At 46.4% G+C, this 23,193-nt stretch overlaps 1 protein-coding gene across 3 annotated transcripts in view; it reads left to right on the plus strand.

Moving 5' to 3' along the window:
• Nucleotides 1–23,193, plus strand: part of wdr90 (WD repeat domain 90) — a 59,199-nt gene that overhangs the window by 33,133 nt on the left and 2,873 nt on the right. For 2 of the 3 annotated variants that reach the window (XM_060921148.1, XM_060921150.1), the window contains 27 exons: nt 785–895; nt 1,021–1,166; nt 1,277–1,334; nt 3,422–3,540; nt 3,779–3,940; nt 7,388–7,725; nt 7,802–8,037; nt 8,127–8,272; nt 8,383–8,513; nt 8,624–8,754; nt 11,748–11,909; nt 13,628–13,756; nt 14,031–14,161; nt 14,299–14,372; nt 15,626–15,757; nt 15,943–16,181; nt 17,780–17,882; nt 18,280–18,401; nt 18,590–18,746; nt 18,861–19,051; nt 19,128–19,296; nt 19,381–19,504; nt 19,682–19,853; nt 19,976–20,098; nt 21,982–22,162; nt 22,335–22,465; nt 22,621–22,764. In XM_060921148.1, coding sequence (XP_060777131.1) covers nt 785–895; nt 1,021–1,166; nt 1,277–1,334; nt 3,422–3,540; nt 3,779–3,940; nt 7,388–7,725; nt 7,802–8,037; nt 8,127–8,272; nt 8,383–8,513; nt 8,624–8,754; nt 11,748–11,909; nt 13,628–13,756; nt 14,031–14,161; nt 14,299–14,372; nt 15,626–15,757; nt 15,943–16,181; nt 17,780–17,882; nt 18,280–18,401; nt 18,590–18,746; nt 18,861–19,051; nt 19,128–19,296; nt 19,381–19,504; nt 19,682–19,853; nt 19,976–20,098; nt 21,982–22,162; nt 22,335–22,465; nt 22,621–22,764 — 4,062 coding nt within the window. The remainder of the gene's footprint in view (nt 1–784; nt 896–1,020; nt 1,167–1,276; nt 1,335–3,421; nt 3,541–3,778; nt 3,941–7,387; nt 7,726–7,801; nt 8,038–8,126; nt 8,273–8,382; nt 8,514–8,623; nt 8,755–11,747; nt 11,910–13,627; nt 13,757–14,030; nt 14,162–14,298; nt 14,373–15,625; nt 15,758–15,942; nt 16,182–17,779; nt 17,883–18,279; nt 18,402–18,589; nt 18,747–18,860; nt 19,052–19,127; nt 19,297–19,380; nt 19,505–19,681; nt 19,854–19,975; nt 20,099–21,981; nt 22,163–22,334; nt 22,466–22,620; nt 22,765–23,193) is intronic. The other variant, XM_060921149.1, reaches the window with a different exon arrangement.

The raw sequence follows: 23,193 nt of genomic DNA on the forward strand, positions 1-23,193 counted from the left end.
GCAGTAAGACCGTTTGAATCTAAAGTTAAACCCACAATGCAAAGTATTTCTGACCATTGTGTCTTAAATTGGAATAAAATGAAGACAGAGACAAAAGCAGAATTTATCTTTTGGCCTTTTTTATTTCAAAAAGAGTGTAGAGAAAGGAAAACAAGTATTAAGAATGAATGACTGGCTACTTTGGAGAAATTGTAAATAAATGAACACAAGAAAAAAATCAGAAAAAGTGCCATGTAGACCCACTTGTCTCTACTTCAGATTTGACTATGAACAATGTAATGTCAGGCCACTCTCTTCTTCAAAAATAAAATGTCACCATAAAAAAATAAATAACCATACAAAGCACTTCATAACTTGAATTCAAACAAACCATTCAGAGGTCCAGAAAACCGTTGCTTATCCATCACAAAAGAGGACTAAACTGAAGACAACAGCGTGTCCTTCCATGCCAATGCCAACGACTCGATGGAAACCACACGCTTCCGCTCGAGCTGCCTACGGATGCGTAGAAGGAACAAAAGACTAGCATACTCGAAATAGCGCGTTTAACCGAAAATGAGTTTAATTAATACAACCAGAGGAGCTGCATCTGGATGGTAGAAGTGCGGAAAATGCTGGTAAACTCTGATCGCGATTAAAAAAAATATTCGCGATCACAATTTACATTAATCTAATCGCGATTAACGCGTTAATATTCCCAGCCCTATTTAATAGTAATATTTATTCAGTCGAATAGGATTAAGATAAACATATTTTAAGAAAGGCATTTTTCTCTCTCTCTCAGGCTGTGTGGGCTCGTGACGGAGAAGAGGTGGTGTATCCATGTCACGCCATCATCATCAGTATGAAAGTCTCATCTGGTCAACAGCGCTTTTTCATCGGCCACACTGATAAAGTGTGTACCATCTCTCTCTCTCTCTCTCTCTCACACACACACACCACAATAATATATATCCATAAAGCGTGTTAGTGTGTAACAGACGCCGAGTGATTAACGCTTATACTGTGTGTGTGTGTCAGGTGTCAGCTTTGGCTCTGAACTCCAGCGCGTCTCTGTTGGCGTCGGCTCAGACAGGAACGCACTGCCTGGTCCGGCTCTGGAGCTACAGCAAAGGAGAGGCACTAACCATTATTCAAACACACACACACTCGCTACACTCGCTGAGGTACTCGGACACACACACGGACACACACACGTGCACACACACGTGCACACACAGACACACACTAGACGTTTTGCTTCAGCTTACAGAAACATATTGTGTTGTGTTTCCAGTTTGTCCAGTCGCGGTGGGGTTCTGTGTGGAGTGGGCAAAGACAGACATAACAAAACTGTGAGTGCTGTCCTGCTTCACGTCATACACATAAACACCGTGTACAAACGGAGAAATATTTATCTGGCCTGACAGACCAAACGTCTGCCTCGGTGCCTCGGAGGAGGGGTGATGACTTTCTGAGGAGGCATAAGTAAAGGTTTTCACTAGGGGTGGGACTAGATTAAAAAAAAAAAATCTCATTAATTACAGGCTTTGTAATTAATTAATCTTAATTAATCGCACTACCGTATTTGCCCCAAAAGCAACATTTATTTTATGTAACTAAATAATATGTGAAGAGTTCAAATAATACACAGACATGATTTTTAGATTCAAGCTCATTTAATGGCTGTTAACAATAAATTGCATTTTATTTTGCAATCGTAAACAAAGGTAAGGTCCCTGTCCAAAATTGAAGAGACTAAAGTTTCAGTGCCATTTTATTAACCATTTTAGTTGTTACCTTCTGGATCACACGCCGCAATCTGCAATAGAGATCTTGCAGTCACGTGACCGGAAAGTACACAGCCGCCATCTTGTCGGTCAAAAACACCGCTGAATACTGCTGCACTCGTGTACAGAATGGATCAATTTCAACCGACGGACTACACGGCTCATTTTTCTAATGAACAGATAACTAGATATATGTCTAAAATAAACGATCTACAGATTAGTGACCCTTATGGCTTACCGGACGGAGTTTTCACGACCGGATTTTGAACTGCCAGCGGAATACCCGGACGTGTATAATTACCTCATTAACTTTCCCTCGCTGTTCAGTGGTGAAGCACTGCGTGCCTATAAATCTCTGGACAGTTACCTTTACAGAAATTCAGGATTTGTCAGCGACTCAGATGTGGCATCTTGTAAACAAGAATCCTCATTGGACGGGTAAGTCACTTAAGTATTGAGTATAGCACTGACCAGCCGATTATAGAATAGAATAAGGTAATTCCAGCTGTAATTCCAAATCGTCCGTCTTGTTTACATGGATCTGGCGTTGGAGAGGTAGAGGCTTAGCAGTGGAGATTTGAGTGGCTGTTTTCTGAGCTTAGTCAACAGGCCGGCTCTGCCTGCAGCCTCGCTTTTGCTTCCGCTCCCGACACCGCCTCCTTCGCTTTGCTTCCGATAACAATCCACGGAGACCCCGCTGGTCTCGCTATCTTGTCCGGAATGTTTTTTTTCTCGTCCGGAATGTTGTGCATGCGATGGAAATCGCTACAAACTGTCATTTTCTGCTGGAAACCAATGTCCAGTAAGTCCATACGGTTGTAGTGGATATTGAAGTCCGGTACAGACGAACAACACACAAAAAACATAAAAAAACGTGCACAGGTAGGGAGAGCTTGTAGCCGCAGCCATTGTAGTAGAATTGTATATAGTAGGGTTTTCCAGAAGAAAAGGTAGAAGTAGAAGGCGGAATGTGGCGTTTGACCGACAAGATGGCGTCTGTCACAATCTGGATCGGCTGTGACGTCACATGCAAGTGCTCCATACATCTCGTAGACCCTTGTCTTCTACCACCGATAGCGGTCTGCAGTCCAGGGCAATCCACTTGGCCAGCGTGTTCGTTAAATTTTCCGACGTTGCCCTGCTCGTTTTCTTCTGGAATCCAGCCATTTCTTCGAGTTTGCACTGCTGACCAGAACTGCTACCTCGAGCTGCAGCTGTTTCAGTAATCGCGGTGACATGCTTGGCATTTAAATGGTACCGTAAAGTTGACGAGCTTCTGTGATGAGCAAACTCCTTTCTGCACAGTTTGCAATAAACTGTGGTTTTATCAACAGTTCCATCGGGTCGTTTTTTGAATATAAATTTACCGTCCAGCAGACCCGGCGTGCTTTCAAGCTCCATTGCTGTAACTGGAACTGTGTGCGTCAGTATATTTGTCGCACCATAACACGGTGCACTAACAACGGTTCCGGGTTGTTTGGCATGCAAACTGCGATAAAATGCGTTAATATTTTTAACGAATTAATTTGTTTGAAATTAATTAATGTCCCACCCCTAGTTTTCACCTGAGCTAGCTACCTTAGGAATGTTGTGAGAGGAGAATAAATGGTGTTTTTTGTCTTTTTAAATCTGAATACTGTGTGTGTGTGTAGACAGTTGTGGTGTGGAACACACAGCGCGTTCTCAAAGGGGGTGGAGTCTCAGTTCTGGCTAAAGCTCACACAGACGTCGACATCCAGACCATGGAGATGACGTTTTTCGATGACACACGGTACAAATTCTCTCCCTCACACACTGGTACTTTACCCCACACTCAAATGAAACACTTTGTACACGTTTTTCTCTTGTTACGACAGAAACAATAATGTCTTCGAACGAGTACGCGGCTAAATTCAGCCGTTATAAAAACACTAACGACCAGTCAGAGTCGCAGAATGATGTTTCATCGACACTTCAGCAGTATGTCTGTATGTCCTTTCGTATTCACACGGAGTGTGTGTGTTGTGTAGCATGGTATCCTGCGGCGTGGGGAACGTGCGCTTATGGCGTGTGCGCGGACGCTCTTTGCGCTCGTGCCCCGTGAACCTGGGGCAGTATCACAGCCTGGAGTTTACCGATGTCGCCTTCGAGCAGGGACACGCTCCGGGACGGCAGCCAGACGAGCGCACCCTGTAAGAACTCACGCTCATGTCCAGCGCTCGGTGTAAATGAGTGCACCCCCTTTGAAAAGTAACATTTTAAACAATATCTCAACGCAATTTCCAAAATGTTGACAAGACAAAGTTTAATATAACATCTGTTTAACTTATAACGTGAAAGTAAGGTTAATAATAATTAGGGTGGTGCAAAAATGAGTACGCCCCACAACAAAAACTACTCCATCTAGTACTTTGTCTGGCCTCCATGATTTTTAATGACGGTACCAAGGCTTCTAGGCATGGAACGAACAAGTTGGCGACATTTTGCAACATCAATCTTTTTCCATTCTTCAACAACGACCTCTTTTAGTGACTGGATGGAGAGTGATGCTCAACTCGTCTCTTCAGAATTCCCCAAAGAAAATAATTTCTTTCCACCACAAAGGTGAAGGCTACAAGAAGATCAGCAAAGCTTTACTTATCAGTCAGAATACTGTCGCAAACGTGGTACAAAAATTTCAGATGGAACTGCAACCATCTCACAGGGTCGTCCACGGAAGTTAACACCTCGACAGGAGCGTCTTCTGATGAGAAGGGTTGAAGAAAATCAGCCTGCGAGTTCACTGCAGTTATCTAAAGAAGTAGAAAGCCAAACTGGGGTGACTATTTCCCGTGACGCAATACGGCGTACGCTGCAGAGGAATGGCATGCATGGATGCCGTCCACGAAAGAAGCCTCTCCTAAAGCCCAGGCACAAAAAAGCCCACCTACAGTTTGCCAGGGCCCATGCTGACAAAGATGAAGACTACTGGGACTCTATACTCTGGAGTGATGAGAACAAGATGAATGTTTTTGGAACTGTATGGCGTCGCAAAGGTGAGGAATACAAAGAAAAATGCATGGTGGCAGTGTCCTTATGTGGGGCTGCATGAGTGCTGCTGGTGTCGGGCAGCTGCATTTCATTGATGGCATCATGAATTCACAGATGTATTGCTCTATACTGAAAGAGAAGATGCTACCCTCACTCCGTGCCCTTGGTCGTCGTGCACTTTTCCAACATGACTAAACACACATCTAAGGCCACTGTTGGATTTGTGAAGAAGAACAGGGTGAAAGTGATTCAGTGGCTCCTGATCTGAACCCAATCGAACACCTATGGGGAATTCTGAAGAGACGAGTTGAGCATCACTCTCCATCCAGCCACTAAAAGAGGTCGTTGTTGAAGAATGGAAAAAGATTGATGTTGCAAAATGTCGCCAACTTGTTCATTCCATGCCTAGAGGACTTGGTGCCGTCATTAAAAATCATGGAGGCCGTACAAAGTACTAGATGTAGTAGTTTTGTTGTGGGGTGTACTCATTTTTGCACCACCCTAATTTGAGTAAAACTGAAAAATGTGTAATCTAATGGTGATGATACACGGGGCAACTTTTTGGGCAATGTTGCCGAGCAATGTTGCTGGGCAATTGCGTTTTGACTCTTTTCTATTGAGATTGGGCAACATTGTTTCTTTCTGAATGGTTTTGATAATCTCTGGCAACTTTTTGAGATAAGCCAATCAGAACGTGAGTATCGAGTCATGTGACCTCCGGTGAGGTTCGGATCAGAAATTTCAAACAAATATGGCGGCCGCTCAGTGTCAGTGGAGTGAAGAGATGGAGAGACTCCTCATCTGTTTTTACGCCGGTAAGTTATTTTAATATTCTATATGGAGGAATTTACCTCACCAAAGCTCTAAAAAACAACAGACAGCTTGATTAAATGGTCACAGCAAAAATTAAGACATCGATTTTTTTTTTTTTTTAGCTAACTGTAAACTGCCATTGCTAACTGTTGTTGCCCATTGTTAGTTGCCCTGAAAAGTTGCCCTGTGTCTCACCTAGTTGCCCGTTGCCAGCAACATTGCTCGGCAACATTGCCCAAAAAGTTGCCCCGTGTATCATCACCTTAAGTTTATATTATTAACCTTACTTTCACGTTATAAGTTAAACAGATGTTGTAGAGGTTTTCGACCCACGTGACCGTTGCCATGTCAACAAGTAGATGGCGCCATTTTGAAAAAAGCCATTAGCGTGGCTGGAATGTTCCCAGACTCTTCCATCGCAAAGAAATTTTCCATGGGGAAAACGAAAGCCTCCCAAATAATCAAAGGTAAGCTACACATGTTTACATTAAGTATGTCCTGGCTAAGGCCTCATAAATAGCCTAGTGTAAACTAATTGGTGTATTAACTGTTTTATCCACTCATTGTCTATTTTATTTTCTATCTGAAACTTACCCATTTTAAATCACTCTTGGTTTAATATCTTTTATTACTCTTTATCTATCTATCTATCTATCTATCTATCTATCTATCTATCTATCTATCTATCTATCTATCTATCTATCTATCTATCTATCGTTCCTAGGCCATTATTATGGTAAAACCATAATAAATTGCAATGGAATTGAATTTATTGACTGGTTATATAATCACCTTTCTTATTTTAACATAAGATACGTATTTTAGCCCTTAATTTGGGAAATAACTGGTAGCACTGAAAGCAAATAAAAATAAATGTATAGTTTATTCACAAATGCACTCTATAAACCATAAGCATATTGAGTTTGGGTCTTGGCTATCACCAACATGCACCAGAGTACAGGAAATCACAAATACTAGATAGAAAATTGCCCCCCATTCAACTACACACCCACTTTTGGTGAAGGGTATGACTTTCCGAAATTTTCCCTTATTTTGAGTTAAAAATCTGGGAAATATCCCTTTTTTTCAAACCTCAAAGTTGACAGGTATGGCAAGTACTTCAGTAAAAATTTGACTGGACAACTTTCACTTGTATCGGAGTAACATTTGACCAGCGGGATCTGTACTTTGACTTCAGTAATGAAGTTGGGTACTTTGTCCATCTCTGCCTGAACACCGCCTAACAGGGCTTACGTGTAGGCTAGGTGCTAGGCTACATGTATAATTTGTCATTTATCTCACATACGATATCTTTAAACTTTTGGAAAAGTTACCTGAGACAAAATGTTCGCCACACAAACGCGCGTGTTCGGTGGGCTGCCAATTCTCTCGCCTGATCGCCGCGATCCACTTTTCGCGACGCTGTCGATCGGCCGGGAACCTATGGAACGTTAATCCAGGTTTATCCCCTCTTCTGTTGTGGCAGCTAACTGCACAACACGTATCGGGCATTCTACGATAAAAGTAAGCGATGAAGATGGATATTACAAGCGTTGTTTGACCTCCAAAATGGCGGCGTAAACAGTATCACGTGACCCTATGACGTCAGGTCGAAAACCTCTATATTAAACTTTGTCTTGTCGACATTTTGGAAATTGTTAGTGTTCGTTGAGATATTGTTTAAAATGTTACTTTTCAAAGGGGGTGGACTCATTTACGCTGAGCGCTGTGTGTGCCTCAGTACTGCTGTTATTAGAACGAGCGTGTTGTAATTTGTGTGTGTGTGGGCTTCGCAGCTTCGTGAGCAGTAGAAGTGGCCACATCCTGGAGATTGACTATGTCTCAGTGACGATTCAGAACATCAGGAGGCTCCTCCCATCGCAGCAAAGCCACGCCCACTGCAGAGAGAAGCAGACCTTGAATACAGGTGACCGAGTCAAGGAGTTTCAATGTGTTATGTCCATGGAAGGTCCTGACAAGGAGAGTGAGGTGTGTGTGTGTGTGTGTGTGTGTGTAGGGCCAGGTATTGCAGTGAACAGCATCAGTGTGTGCAGCGCGTTCTGTGCGACAGGCTCGGAGGACGGCTTCCTGCGTCTCTGGCCTCTCGACTTCTCCTCCGTCTTTCTGGAGGCGGGTCAGTACCAGTTGTCTCTCACACCAGCACTCATTTAACTTCTATAAAATTTTTCCAGATGTTGTTTTGTGTGTAGAACATGAAGGACCAGTTAGTCTGGTGTGCGTGTCTTCTGACGGTCTGAGCGTCCTGGCAGCCACCAAAACGGGAAACCTCGGCTATCTGGACGTCAGTAGTCGCGGTTACCGCACGCTAATGAGGTCACACACGGACACGGTGTTGGGCTTCAGCGTGGACGGAACCCGGAGCCAGATCACCACGGCGTCCCGTGACGGCACCGTCCGTATCTGGGACATGGACTCCACTCAGCAGGTTTGCTTCCGTCCGTTTATTGTGCAAAGCTGCGTTAAAGAAAGTCAGTGTGTCGTGAAGATGTCATTTCTCCGTCTTTCTCCATGTAGCTGTATGACTTTGTATCTGACGATCATAACGACACCCCGTCCTCAGTCGCGTTCCATCCCAGGATGCCCGTCTTCGCATGCGGTTCCAGCTCTGGGACCGTCAGAGTGTTTGACATTCCCACGTCCAGCTTACTAGCACAACACAGGTACACACACACCTTTTTTTTTTTAATCGTATTGCTGTCGTAAGCGGACTCGCCTCACATCCCTTGCAGCATGATTGCGTTCACTAGACCTGTGTTTTGTGTTGTTTCAGACAGCACCAGGGTGCCGTCGTGGGACTGGCGTTTTCTCCAGATGGCGAACACCTGTACAGCGCTGACTCTCTGGGATACCTCGCTCTCTATAACGCTTCCCAACCGGAATATAATGTCCGCCGCGTGCTAGGTTAGCCCGCGTTAATCGGAATACGAACATGTAAATTACGTTGTCGACATTTTTCCGTGATCTCGAAAGCGCTTCACATGGCGAATGCTGGTGTTCATTCTCTTGTACAGGTAACACGGTTGCGCGAGGCACAAATCGAGGCCCGGACGCTTTGGCTGTGAGTTCGGATAGTAAACGCTTGGCGTTTGTTGGTCCCACAGAATACATCGTAACCATCATGGATGCACATTCGCTTGATGAGGTATACGTAACTATATTAAACACATACAGTCCAGGTCTTAATTACTTGACCTCGTGCCCACTTGCCCGTGATTAACAGGGTCTCTTATTACCGGATCCTATTTAGTCTGGCATGCTCGATTTAACCCAGCTCTTAAAGTGCCATTCCACCATTGGATGTATTCTTTGGCATAAAATGCAATATATTTTGACAACATATATAAATGGTATCACTAGATAGAGAAATCTTTTAACTTCAAAATGATATATCAAACACAATTTTTTGACAACGACAAGTATATTAATTTTGCGACCAAAGTCACCTACCCTTTTAATTTCCGCGCGTGATGTCATCGGCAGGTTCCCCTTCTTGTGTACCACGTGACGTGGCACATATTATCAGCAATGGCGGATAGAACGCGATAAAAATAATACCAATAAATCTAGCTAATACCAATAAATCTAGCTAGCTGAAAGATTAACTCAATTTTTCGCAATTTTTTTGGCCCCCATATACGAGGAGAAATGACTCTCTCACTTTGGGGGTTTCCTGGTCTAAAAATAGACCGACACGTGGTACACAAGAAGGGGAACCTGCCGATGACATCACGTTTCACTACCGCGCGGAAATTAAAAGGGTAGGTGACTTTGGTCGCAAAATTAATATACTTGTCGTCGTCAAAAAATTATGTTTGATATATCATTTTGAAGCTAAAAGATTTCTCTGTCTAGTCATGTTGTCATAAAATATATTGTATTTTATGCCAAAGAATACATCCAATGGTGGAATGGCACTTTAAAGTGCATATCATGGGTAAATTCAGGAGCAAGATCAATGTAATTCTCCTATTTTAGATTAAACTTTGGTCAAATATCTGTAACATTTTGTGCAATTTTTTTTATCTTGCACAATACCAGAAAAATTCAGTTGAAATCGAGCCATTTGAGGTGGGTGAATTGGTCCGCCTCTGAAAAAACTTTGCATTTGGATTTCCCGGCAAACATTGATCTTCGTGACGTCGCGTGCGGGACGCCTACTTCTGAATCCTACGTCAGCGCTGGTTTGTTTATGAGAAAACGACCTGGTGGTTTTCTGCAAATTTCTTCAACGTTATCGCATAATTATTAAAATGGTTAACAGATGTATCGTAGGAGGGTGTAGCAACACCAATCTTGATGGGATTAGTACTCATCATTTTCCAAAAGACCGGACAATGAGAGAGAAACGGGAGCGCTTGGTCTACACAGGCTGTGCACTGAAACCGTGCAAAGCTCGGTTCCGCAGGTGACGTCACGAATCTGGCTCCAGACTCCCTTGGGATTTTTCCAGACGTGTTTTATTTTTTTCTGCTGTAGACAGATGGCCTTGTGCAAAATTACCCTTCTGGATGAGTGTGTAAAGGGACATACTTTCATATAAAAAAAAAAAAAATGAAATTGGTCCAGAATATGCCCTTTAATTGCTTTTAGTGATGGGTCACTAACGACTTGACTGTTAAGTCTTAATTGTTTCAGTAGACGGCAGCCAGACGCGACGTAATTTTACTAAGGCTACATCCACACGACAACGGCAACGAGATGTTATTTAAAAAAATATCGCGTCCAAATGGGCAACGATCAGTAAAATATCAGGTCCATGTGGCAACGCTTGCTGAAAACGATGCAATACACATGCCACACCTCTAGGGGCACTGTAAGACGGTCCCTTCGGAGACACCAGAACAATAGAAGAAGTAAGGACGCATGCGCATAAACTATTATGCGCGAGACTTCATATTAGCCAGAAAGTCAGAAAAATCTGTTCGTAAAATTACATTATAATGACCAAATACAATGAAAAGTATTTTTCCAGTCTCACCTGTGAAAGGTAATCCCATGTGATCTCGTTTGGACGGTAAACCTGTTGGTACAGTTAAACGCAGCACATAAATGAGGCACCTTTATTATCCGCTTTGACCCATCCAATATGGCGGCGAGGATGACGTATGATTCTACGCGGAAGGCGGCGTCTTTAATGGTCCGGAATAAATTGAATGCTACACGTTGATGGATTAATTTGTTGTTCTACGCCCTTTTTGAGGAATGTATTGTAGGACTTAAACTAACATCTGAAGAGGTGAGATCGCTCTTTTTTTTTTTTCCCCATTTTTGCTGGCGGGATTGACTCTGCCCTAAGGGCTATTCTCTCTCTCTCTCTCTCTCTCTCTCGCTCTCACCTTGCACCATTACACAATAAATATTCACAGTGAAAATATTTTGTAAGCGCGTTTCATGAACCAAGTTATAGGATTTGTTGACAACTCGTATCGAGTTCGTTACACTTCTACCCGGCGTGAAGCACTGACAGTCATGTGGTTGTGACGTCATCGTAAACAAATCCGTTCTGCTCATCCAGACGACTTCGCAACGGCAACGTTGCCAGATCGTTCCACTCTGGAACCCGTTCTCAAAAGATTGCGTTTTGGGGCACCCAAAACGCCGGTGCCGTGTGGACGCCAGGCGGCCGAAACGATAAACAATTGTATCGGATTCACCTGAATCCGTTGCCGTGTGGACAGGGCCTAAATTTCAACACGGCCTGTGCCTTGGTGCTATTTTTGCACCCAGCGACTATTTGCTTGCACTAGTGGGTACCCCCGGTTCTTCAGTGCTTTTCCCTCGTCATTGCATGACCGCTTCCAATTACTAGATGATCGCTAATCAGGCCCAGCTGTTCTGTAGTTTTACCCAGGCAACAACTCGAGTCCTAATTCCATTGCCTGGAAAATCTAGGCGAAAGTACTGGATTGGCACAGCAGGAAGTAAATAAGAGTTGGGAGGATAATCAGATTTTGCGTAGGTCCCTATGGGAGTAAAAGGATTAATTAACAAAACGTTCAAAATAGGGGAAAAAAAAAAGCACCCTTGAGGAACACCTTCTTAAGGGTCCAAGCACAAAACGAGCTTGTTGTTATTGTAATTATTATTTTACTGTGCCACTTATAACGTAAGATTTGCTTACTTTGTCTGTTTCAGTTACTCCGTGTGGATGTGAGTGTATTAGATGTTGAGAGTACGACACTAGATTCGGCGTTAAAGGTGTGTTTCTCGCCGTCCTCCCTGTCCCACCTGCTCATCACGACTTCGGCCAATAAGATCCTGTGGATCAACAGTAACACAGGAAGGCTACTGAGAGAGGTGAGCTTGTTTTCGTTCATTTATCCTTTTTCTGTTTCGGCACTCTACGATTACAACTCCAGAATATACACTAAAACCGACAGTACAGTGGGGCAAAAAAGTATTTAGTCAGTCACCAATTGTGCAAGTCTCCCACTTAAAAAGATGAGAGAGGCCTGAAATTTTCATCATAGGTATACCTCAACTATGAGAGACAAAATGAGAAAAAAAAAATCCAGAAAATCACATTGTCTGATTTTTAAATAATTTATTTGCAAATTATGGTGGAAAATAAGTATTTGGTCAATAACAAAAGTTCATCTCGATACTTTGTTATATACCCTTTGTTGGCAATGACAGAGGTCAAACGTTTTCTGTAAGTCTTCAGAAGGTTTTCACACACTGTTGCTGGTATTTTGGCCCATTCCTCCATGCAGATCTCCTCTAGAGCAGTGATGTTTTGGGGCTGTCGCTGGGCAACACGGACTTTCAACTCCCTCCAAAGATTTTCTATGGGGTTGAGATCTGGAGACTGGCTCGGCCACTCCAGGACCTTGAAATGCTTCTTACGAAGCCACTCCTTCGTTGCCCGGGCGGTGTGTTTGGGATCGTTGTCATGCTGAAAGACCCAGCCACGTTTCATCTTCAATGCCCTTGCTGATGGAAGGAGGTTTTCACTCAAAATCTCACGATACATGGCCCCATTCATTCTTTCCTTTACACGGATCAGTCGTCCTGGTCCCTTTGCAGAAAAACAGCCCCGAAGCATGATGTTTCCACCCCCATGCTTCACAGTAGGTCTGGTGTTCTTTGGATGCAACTCAGCATTCTTTCTCCTCCAAACACGACAAGTTGAGTTTTTACCAAAAAGTTCTATTTTGGTTTCATCTGACCATATGACATTCTCCCAATCCTCTTCTGGATCATCCAAATGCTCTCTAGCAAACTTCAGACGGGCCTGGACATGTACTGGCTGAAGCAGGGGGACACGTCTGGCACTGCAGGATTTGAGTCCCTGGCGGCGTAGTGTGTTACTGATGGTAGCCTTTGTTACTTTGGTCCCAGCTCTCTGCAGGTCATTCACTAGGTCCCCCCCGTGTGGTTCTGGGATTTTTGCTCACCGTTCTTGTGATCATTTTGACCCCACGGGGTGAGATCTTGCGTGGAGCCCCAGATCGAGGGAGATTATCAGTGGTCTTGTATGTCTTCCATTTTCTAATAATTGCTCCCACAGTTGATTTCTTCACACCAAGCTGCTTACCTATTGCAGATTCAGTCTTCCCAGCCTGGTGCAGGTCTACAATTTTGTTTCTGGTGTCCTTTGACAGCTCTTTGGTCTTGGCCATAGTGGAGTTTGGAGTGTGACTGTTTGAGGTTGTGGACAGGTGTCTTTTATACTGATAACGAGTTCAGACAGGTGCCATTAATACAGGTAACGAGTGGAGGACAGAGGAGCCTCTTAAAGAAGTTGTTACAGGTCTGTGAGAGCCAGAAATCTTGCTTGTTTGTAGGTGACCAAATACTTATTTTACCGAGGAATTTACCAATTAATTCATTAAAAATCCTACAATGTGATTTCCTGGATTCTTCCCCCCATTCTGTCTCTCATAGTTGAAGTGTACCTATGATGAAAATTACAGGCCTCTCTCATTTTTTTAACTGGGAGAACTTGCACAATTGGTGGCTGACTAAATACTTTTTTGCCCCACTGTATGTCATCCACTCCTAAATGTGGATAGGTATCTGAGGTGCACAAGGATCAGTGCGCGTCTTTGTCCGTCAGCGAAGACGGACGCTACCTGCTCACTGCTGGATACAACGCGCTGAAGGTCTGGGACTACAACATGAAATTAGACGTCAAGTCGCAGGTTTGTGCATCAACGATTAGATTTTATTGGTTAAAAAAAAATGACGTTCCATGTGTGCAACCTCGTATTACCGTATACCCCAGGAAAAACCTGACACGGATCGAGAGTTTGTATCGTGTGTAACTTATTTTATCCACTCACGGTTGTTCACTTTTTATGGAAATGTGAAATAATTACGGAGGATACCGTGTCACTATTTATCTCACGAGCAGCACATGCAAAAGGAGAGAAAAGCATCTAATAGCTGGAAAAACTGTGTACGTGTGTGTTGCAGGTATTCATCGGTCACTCGGAGCCCATTAGACAGGTGAGCTTCACTCCCAACCAGATGGGTGTGATTTCAGTGGGTGACGCCATCTTTTTCTGGCACTTCCTGGCCTGTCCACAGGAAGTGCCTTCCTGCAGGTAAATTCCTGCCACTTCCCATCAGTCTGCAAAAAAAAAAAAAGTAAAAGTACTTTATTCTGAGTGTCATCTTATTCTTTGTTTGGTTGTTTGTTGTTTCCCCCTTCTCAAATGATCTCTCTCATTTTCCACCCCAGTCTGAGATCACCAGTATCTGCCATGTCTCCTCCGAGAGCAGTGAAAGACCGGAGCAGCTCTCCTCCTGAGACAGGTCAGTGTTCTTTATGAATTTCCGGTTTCTTGGTAACATCACAGGTTCTGTTTTGAGTCTTAATAACATAGCGAGAGGCGGAAAAAGGCTCGTGAGAGAAGAACTGTTTATCACTTGCATTATCGCTGCTAAAACATTTTAAATGTCACTAAAATGCATAAAAAGTATGAAGGGTCGTTCTTCATTGAATAAAACTCCTGTTAATTTTGGCAAATTGCCGTGTTTTATAAGAGGGATAAAACTCCTAGGAACATAATCAACTTCAGGGTGATGACAGTAACTTTGCATTGTTGATTATTTTCCTATAACAGTGTCACCAGGTTTTATTCGTGAAATGTTGTTTTCTGTGCTGCGGAGTAATGAACAGGAGAGGTTTAAAAAAAAAAAAATTACATGATCAGTGATTCACTCGCACTTAGCTGAATGAATCACACTGACCTGACTCAGTCACGTTCACCTGCCTCATTCACCTGACTCACTCTCACTCACCCAACGCCCTCACACAATTCACTTGCACTCACATGACCACTCACTCAGACTCGCTCGACTCACTCACACGACTTGCTCGCACTCGCTCGACTCGCTCACACGACTCGCTCGACTCACTCACATGACTCGCTCACACGACTCGCTCGACTCACTCGCATGACTCACTTGCACTCACTCAACTCACTCACACGACTTACTTGCACTCGCTCGACTCGCTGGCACGACTCGCTTGACTCACTCGCACGACTCACTTGCACGGCTTGCACGACTCGCTCGCTCGACTCGCTCGCACGACTCGCTCGCTCGACTCGCTCGCTCGACTCGCTCGCACGACTCGCTCGCACGACTCGCTCGACTCACTCACACCACTCGCTCGACTCACTCACACCACTCGCTCGCACTCGCTCGACTCGCTCACACCACTCGCTCGACTCGCTCACACGACTCGCTCGCTCGCACTCGCATGACTCGCTCGCACTCGCATGACTCGCTCACACGACTCGCTCGCTCGCACTCGCTCGACTCGCTCACACGACTCGCTCGCTCGCACTCGCTCGACTCGCTCACACGACTCGCTTGCGCTCGACTCGCTCACACGACTCGCTTGCACTCGCTCGACTCGCTTGCACTCGCTCGCACTCGCACGACTCGCTCGCACTCGCACGACTCGCTCACATGACTCGCTCACACGACTCGCTCACTGTAAATCACATTTTGGCATTAAATAGTATCCTTTAATCTGACTTGTTTTTGGATTCCTTCAGTGGTTGTGAAACACAGTGAGGTGGAGTGTAATGGACAATTGTCCAGTGGGATGCCTCGACAGGCGGCGCCTCTTCCTTCCTCGCCTCCGTCCATTTTAGACGTGATCACCAGAGAAAAGACGGGGCATGAGGGTAAGCAGGCTACTTTCTTCCCCTGGAGTATGTCACTCACTGTGTTTGTGAGTCACATTATGCACCAGACATTACAGAAACCTCAACTTGCATGATGATCAATTTATTTTTACGACACTGCAACAAAATAGTACACTACTAGTAAACAGGGTGTGATTTCAGATCTCCTGTTATTTTTGGAACAGATTCTTCTTTCCTGTCACTCCCTGATTATGTTGAAGAGGTGCAACCTGGCCCCGACCATTCCCCTGCTCCAAGACACGCCTCTTTCCTACGAGTCACTGAAAGGGGCGGTGCCACAAAATTGATCAATGGTCCAGTCAGTCAGACCATAGTGGAGGGAAAAGGAGAGGAGAAGAAGCTGATCCGTCCAGACTGTTACAAACACTTTATGCCTCGTTACAAAACGTCTACACTTGACCCGGTACACATGGGGGGGTGTTCCTCATTGGTCATCAAGATAGATTAAAAAAAAAACAATTTTGGCTATTAAATGACCATAAAATGTTAATTTTATGTTTATCAAATGTTCATCAATACATAAAAGTAGTACTTGTTATTTTTTGAGAATGTTATTTCAAACTGAGAAAGTAGACCACCCAAAATACTGACTGAAAGAATGACTGACTCGTACACTGACTCTCTCACTGACTGACTGACTCGTACACTGACTCTCTCACTGACTGACTGACTCACCTGAATCACTCACACTTGCTCACTGAATCTAGAACGAAGTGGCTAACTGACTCACTGACTGACTTACCCACCGACTGACTGACTGACTGACTCACTCACTCACCCACCGACTGACTGACTCACCCACCGACCCACTCACCCACCCACCGACCCACTCACCCACCCACCGACCCACTCACCCACCCACCGACCCACTCACTCACCCACCCACCGACCCACTCACTCACCCACCCACCGACCGACTGACTCACCCACCCACCGACCGACTGACTCACCCACCCACCGACTGACTGACTCACCCACCCATCGACTGACTGACTCACCCACCCATCGACTGACTGACTCACCCACCCACCCACCGACTGACTGACTCACCCACCCACCCACCGACTGACTGACTCACCCACCCACCGACCGACTGACTCACCCACCGACCGACTGACTCACCCACTCACTCACCCATCGACTGACTGACTCACCCACTGACCCACTCACTCACCCACTGACCCACTCACTCACTCACTCACCCACCGACTGACTGACTCGCCCACCGACTCACTCACTCGCCCACCGACTCACTCACTCGCCCACCGACTCACTCACTCGCCCACCGACCCACTCACTCGCCCACCGACCCACTCACTCGCCCACCGACCCACTCACTCGCCCACCGACCCACTCACTCACCCACCGACCGACTGACTCACCCACCGACCCACTCACTCACCCACCGACCCACTCACTCACCCACCGACCGACTGACTCACCCACCGACCGACTGACTCACCCACCGACCGACTGACTGACTCACCGACCGACTGACTGACTCACCCACGGACTGACTGACTCACCCACCGACCAACCGACTGACTCACCCACCGACCAACCGACTGACTCACCCACCGACCAACCGACTGACTCACCCACCGACCCACTCACTCACCCACCAACTGACTGACTCACCCACCGACCGACTGACTCACCCACCGACCGACTGACTCACCCACCGACCGACTGACTCACCCACCGACCCACTCACTCACCCACCGACCCACTCACTCACCCACCGACTCACTCACTCACCCACCGACCGACTCACTCACTCACCCACCGACCGACTGACTCGCCCACCGACTCACTCACTCACTCACCCACCGACCGACTGACTCACCCACCGACCCACTCACTCACCCACCGACCGACTGACTCACCCACCGACTCACTCACTCACCCACCGACCCACTCACCCACCGACCGACTGACTACCCACTCACCCACTGGCTGTTTCAGTGACTTTGTGACTGACTCACTCCTCTTTTCTTTCAGGGAGCTGTAACTCCACCTCCAGGACGAGAAGGTCTTAGCCTCAAAGCTGTGATTGGTTACAATGGCAATGGGCGGAGCAACATGGTCTGGAATCCAGACACAGGTGAACAGTACATGGAATATCTGATCATGCCTTGTGTGTGTGTGTGCGCGCGCTGCAAGGGACTGAGTCAACATTACTGTAGACTTTAGTAGCCAATTGCACTAATCGCACTCGCGCACTACAAATTTTCTGTAGGTTTGAATTTAAGAACTACCTTTGAGATAAGTAGCATAGTTTTAACCAGGCCTTAAGTTATAAGTTAAAACTTACACTTTAACCACTGGGTGCAACATCCACCGCTTGAGATGTATTTTGTGAGGAGGATAATGCAATATTGCACAATATTTTCTGCAAAATAAAGAAAAGAAAAAAAAAACCTTCCCTGGAGCTTGTGTGTGTGTGTTGACTTGTGCATTTTAGTTTGAACAGAGCATGTTATGTGCCCGTGTTCCTGTAGGTCTGTTTGTGTACTCCTGTGGGTGTGTGGTGGTGGTGGAGAATCTCCACAACGGTTCTCAGAGACACTGGCTCGGCCACAGCGAGGAGATCTCAACCCTCGCCGTAACGCACGATACCCAGGTACTGCTCTAGGAAGCAGGTCGAGTGCCTTATCTGAATAAAATGTTTAATTGAAGTATGTTAATATTCATAGAAGCACATAAAAAGACTTGGACAGAATATTTGTACTTGCAGCTTATACAAGACTGAATAATAATAATAATAAAGCACATGCTGTTGTTGGAAAATAATCAATAATGCTGATCTAGACAGTGGCCTCTGCGTCAGGAGGCGGGGTGTCGTCCAAGAGCCTCATTTGCATATGGAACGTTCAAGACGGGTCACGCAGAAACGGTATTTTGTACCACAAGTGTTCGGTGCAGAGTCTGGCTTTCTCTCGAGATGACCTCTACTTGATGTCAGTAGGTGGGTTAAATGACGTTGCTTCTTGCCTTAATTATAAATTTATTCCAAACAGTATTAAAGTCGATGTAGTGAGGAGTTACTGGGGTGTAATAAGATCCTATCTGGTGTGTGCAGGGGATTTTGAGGAATCGACAGTGGCACTGTGGAGCACGTACTCGTTCGAGCTGCTCTGCTCGATCAGCGCGAGCGTCCCGCTACACGAGGCGGCGTTCTGCCCCAGCAGTGCGAGCCAACTCGCGTACGTCGGCTCCGGCGCCGTCTTTTTCTGCTACGTACAGACACGCGGCCGAGGAGCGGAGCTACAGGTATGCGCACTCTGACGAGCACAGAAGCCACGCCTCCTTTTCTGTGACTCGACCTTTTCTGTACTACTTCTTCTAGGTCCAAACCGTGGGTTTGCCAGAGGAGATCGGCGAGGCTGAGGTCACATCGCTTTGTTACGACGCTAACTTCATCCTGTACACTGGGACGAACAGTGGCCGGGTGTGTGTGTGGGACTGCAACACACACCGCTGCTTCATGACCTGGGAAGCTGACGACGGTGAAATCGGTGAGAGAAACCTCTCAGTGCTGCGTGTCCATCTGTATACAAGAGGGTTAGAAATATTTGTGTTGGGTTTTTTTTTGTGTGTAGGTGTGTTGCTGTGTCGTGGGAACAGGCTGCTCACTGGTAGTAACAGTAAGAAATTAAAACTGTGGTCAGTGGCTGCAGTGCAGAAGCTCAGACCTTCCAACACCGAGGCAAGCAAGCAGGACTGGTAAGAAAACCGTCCACGAATACACCAAGGCCGCCTTTTGTTATTTTCATCAGAGTCGTATGCCGTTAGCTGGAGTAGAATTTCCCCAACTTCACTGTTTTTACAAATTCAGTATCAAATTTATATGAAAGCAGCGAGCATGTCTGATCTTTCTCTCTCTCTCCACTGGTCAATAAGCAACGCTCGGGTGCTACTGGAGCAGGAGATGGTGCTGGACGGCACAGTGGTGAGCGCAGCATTTGATGATGTCATGGACATGGGAATTGTGGGTACAACTGCAGGAACGCTGTGGTACATTAACTGGACAGACAACACCAGTATACGCTTAATCAGTGGCCATAAGACCAAGGTGTGCCCACACACACACACACACACACACACAAGAAAATGACTTGAGTATAAAAGGCACTGCATCGTTACCTGTCTTTTTAATCACATCTACACATTGTGTGTGTGTGTGTGTGTGTGTAGGTGAACGGCGTGGTATGTAGTCCAGACGAGCATCACTTTGTCACCTGCGGGGCAGATGGTAGTGTGAGGGTGTGGGCGCTGCCTAGCAACGAGCTGCTGGTCCAGTTTCAGGTGCTCAATCAGGTAACATAAAGTCAGTCGAAACACTGGCGTCAGTATTGACCAGTCGGAACGCTGGCGGCATCGCTGAACAGTCGAAACGCTGTCAGCGTCAGTATTGACCAATCGAAACGCTGGTGGCACTGTTGGCCAATCAGAACGCTGGCGGCGTCAGTAGTGACCAATCGGAACGCTGGCGGCGTCAGTAGTGACCAATCGGAATGTTGGCGGCGTCAGTAGTGACCAGTCGGAACGCTGGTGTCATTGTTGACCAATTGGAACACTGGCGGCGTCATCGCTGACCAATCGGAACGCTGGCATCAGTATTGACCAGTCGGAACGCTGGCGGCATCGCTGACCAGTCGAAATGCTGTCAGTGTCAGTATTGACCAATCGAAACGCTGGCGTCAGTATTGACCAGTCGGAACGCTGGCGGCATCGCTGACCAGTCGAAACGCTGTCAGTGTCAGTATTGACCAATTGAAACGCTGGCGTCAATATTGACCAGTCGGAACGCTGGCGGCATCGCTGACCAGTCGAAACGCTGTCAGCGTAAGTATTGACCAATCAAAATGCTGGTGGCACTGTTGGCCAGTCGGAACGCTGGCGGCGTCAGTAGTGGCCAGTCGGAACGCTGGCGGCGTCAGTAGTGGCCAGTCGGAACGCTGGCGGCGTCAGTAGTGGCCAGTCGGAACGCTGGCGGCGTCAGTAGTGGCCAGTCGGAACGCTGGCGGCGTCAGTAGTGGCCAGTCGGAACGCTGGCATCAGTATTGACCAGTCGGAACGCTGGCAGCATCGCTGACCAGTCAAAACGCTGTCAGTGTCAGTATTGACCAATCGAAATGTTGGCATCAGTATTGACCAGTCGAAACGCTGTCAGCGTCAGTATTGACCAATTGAAACGCTGGTGGCACTGTTGGCCAATCGGAACGCTGGCGGCGTCAGTAGTGACCAGTCAGAACGCTGGTGTCACTGTTGACCAATTGGAACACTGGCGGCGTCATCGCTGACCAATCAGAACGCTGGCATCAGTATTGACCAGTCGGAACGCTGGCAGCATCGCTGACCAGTCGGAACGCTGGCAGCATCGCTGACCAGTCGGAACGCTGGCAGCATCGCTGACCAGTCGGAACGCTGTCAGTGTCAGTATTGACCAATCGAAACGCTGGCATCAGTATTGACCAGTTGGAACGCTGGCGTCATCGCTGACCAGTCGAAACGCTGTCAGCGTCAGTATTGACCAATTGAAACGCTGGTGGCACTGTTGGCCAATCGGAACGCTGGCGGCGTCAGTAGTGACCAGTCAGAACGCTGGTGTCACTGTTGACCAATTGGAACACTGGCGGCGTCATCGCTGACCAATCGGAACGCTGGCATCAGTATTGACCAGTCGGAACGCTGGCAGCATCGCTGACCAGTCAAAACGCTGTCAGTGTCAGTATTGACCAATCGAAACGCTGGCATCAGTATTGACCAGTTGGAACGCTGGCGTCATCGCTGACCAGTCGAAACGCTGTCAGCGTCAGTATTGACCAATTGAAACGCTGGTGGCACTGTTGGCCAATCGGAACGCTGGCGGCGTCAGTAGTGACCAGTCAGAACACTGGTGTCACTGTTGACCAATTGGAACACTGGCGGCGTCATCGCTGACCAATCAGAACGCTGGCATCAGTATTGACTAATCAAAACGTTGGCAGCATCGCTGACCAATTGAAATGCTGGCGGCATCAGTAGTGACCAATCGGAACGCTGGCGGCATTGCTGACCAGTTGAAACATACCTGTTATTGTTGACCAATCAAAAAACCTAATATTTGATATTACTGACCAGAGCCTGTAATAATGTGAAGTATAGCAGTATATCCTGAAGTGTGTGTTTTTTTTTTTTTTTTTTTGTCCCCCCTCCAGAGCTGCGAGTGTGTGTGTTGGAGTCCAGCAGCAGGAGTGTGTGAGCCCGGCACAGTCGGGCGTGTGGCCGGAGGCTACAGTGACGGCTCCGTGCGGATCTTCAGCGTAGCTTCAGCCGAGATGGAGCTCAAACTGCAGCCTCACTACGGCGCTGTGAGCGCACTGCAGTACTCGCACCACGGTGAGCTCGGGTTTACAACACGAGGTTCGCTTTAATGGAAAGGCAAGACCAAATCACAGCTTTATACTGATGCGTTCGTTCTCATAAGTTATTGTTTCTACAGTAACAGTTTGGAACGGGCAGTGTGTCGTACCCTGTGGGGAGGTCTTCAGGAGTGTGTGTGTTTTTGCAGGTCAGGTTTTGCTTTCAGGAGGACGAGACGGCGTGATTGTAGTGAGCAGCCCATCAACAGGAGCCTCCTTGCGCATCATCAATGACCACAAAAGGGCATCGATCAGCACTATACAGTGCACAGGCAAACAGGTGAGAGAAGAGAAAAGTTGAGTCCTCTATCAATATTCTATTAGTTTAAGAAAAAAAGGGAGTCAGGAAGAGAAACAGAACAGATTGTTGTGTGTGTTAATAACATATTTATTCATTTTATCACCTTAATAAAACGTCATGAACACATCTTGTAGTATAAGGAGTACGGTCTGGAGGGCAACGAACTCTGGCTGGCTGTCAGCTCCGACCGCCGCGTCAGCATCTGGGCCTCCGATTGGGCAAAGGACAAATGTGAGCTGCTGGATTGGCTGACGTTTCCTGCTCCCACCCCTCGTCAGGTGATCAGCGCAAATAGCCGTCTCTTTCCTGTTTATTATCGCAGTGCGTGTGTGTCAGGCTTGCAGGACTCGAGTCCGACTCGTGCCCCAATTTTAAGGACTCGTGACTCGACTTGGACTTGAGCTCTGATAACTCGGACTTGTGCATTAACTGCATTCGGACTCTGTGTCCAAAATTGTTCACTACTCCCTATATAGGGAATTGCTATATAGAGGACTGTACAGTGGTATGCAAAAGTTTGGGCACCCCTGGTCAATTGCTGTTACTGTGAACAGTTAAGCAAGTTGAAGATGAAATGATTTCCAAAAGGCATAAAGTTAAAGACGACTCATTCCCTTTATATTTTAAGCAAAAACAGTTGTTGTTTTTTTTTTATTTTCTTCTTTTACATTTTCAAAATGACAAAAAAGGAAAAGGGCCCGAAGCAA

Source organism: Neoarius graeffei, chromosome 5 (genome assembly GCF_027579695.1).
Source record: "Neoarius graeffei isolate fNeoGra1 chromosome 5, fNeoGra1.pri, whole genome shotgun sequence".
Taxonomy (NCBI): Eukaryota; Metazoa; Chordata; class Actinopteri; order Siluriformes; family Ariidae; genus Neoarius; species Neoarius graeffei.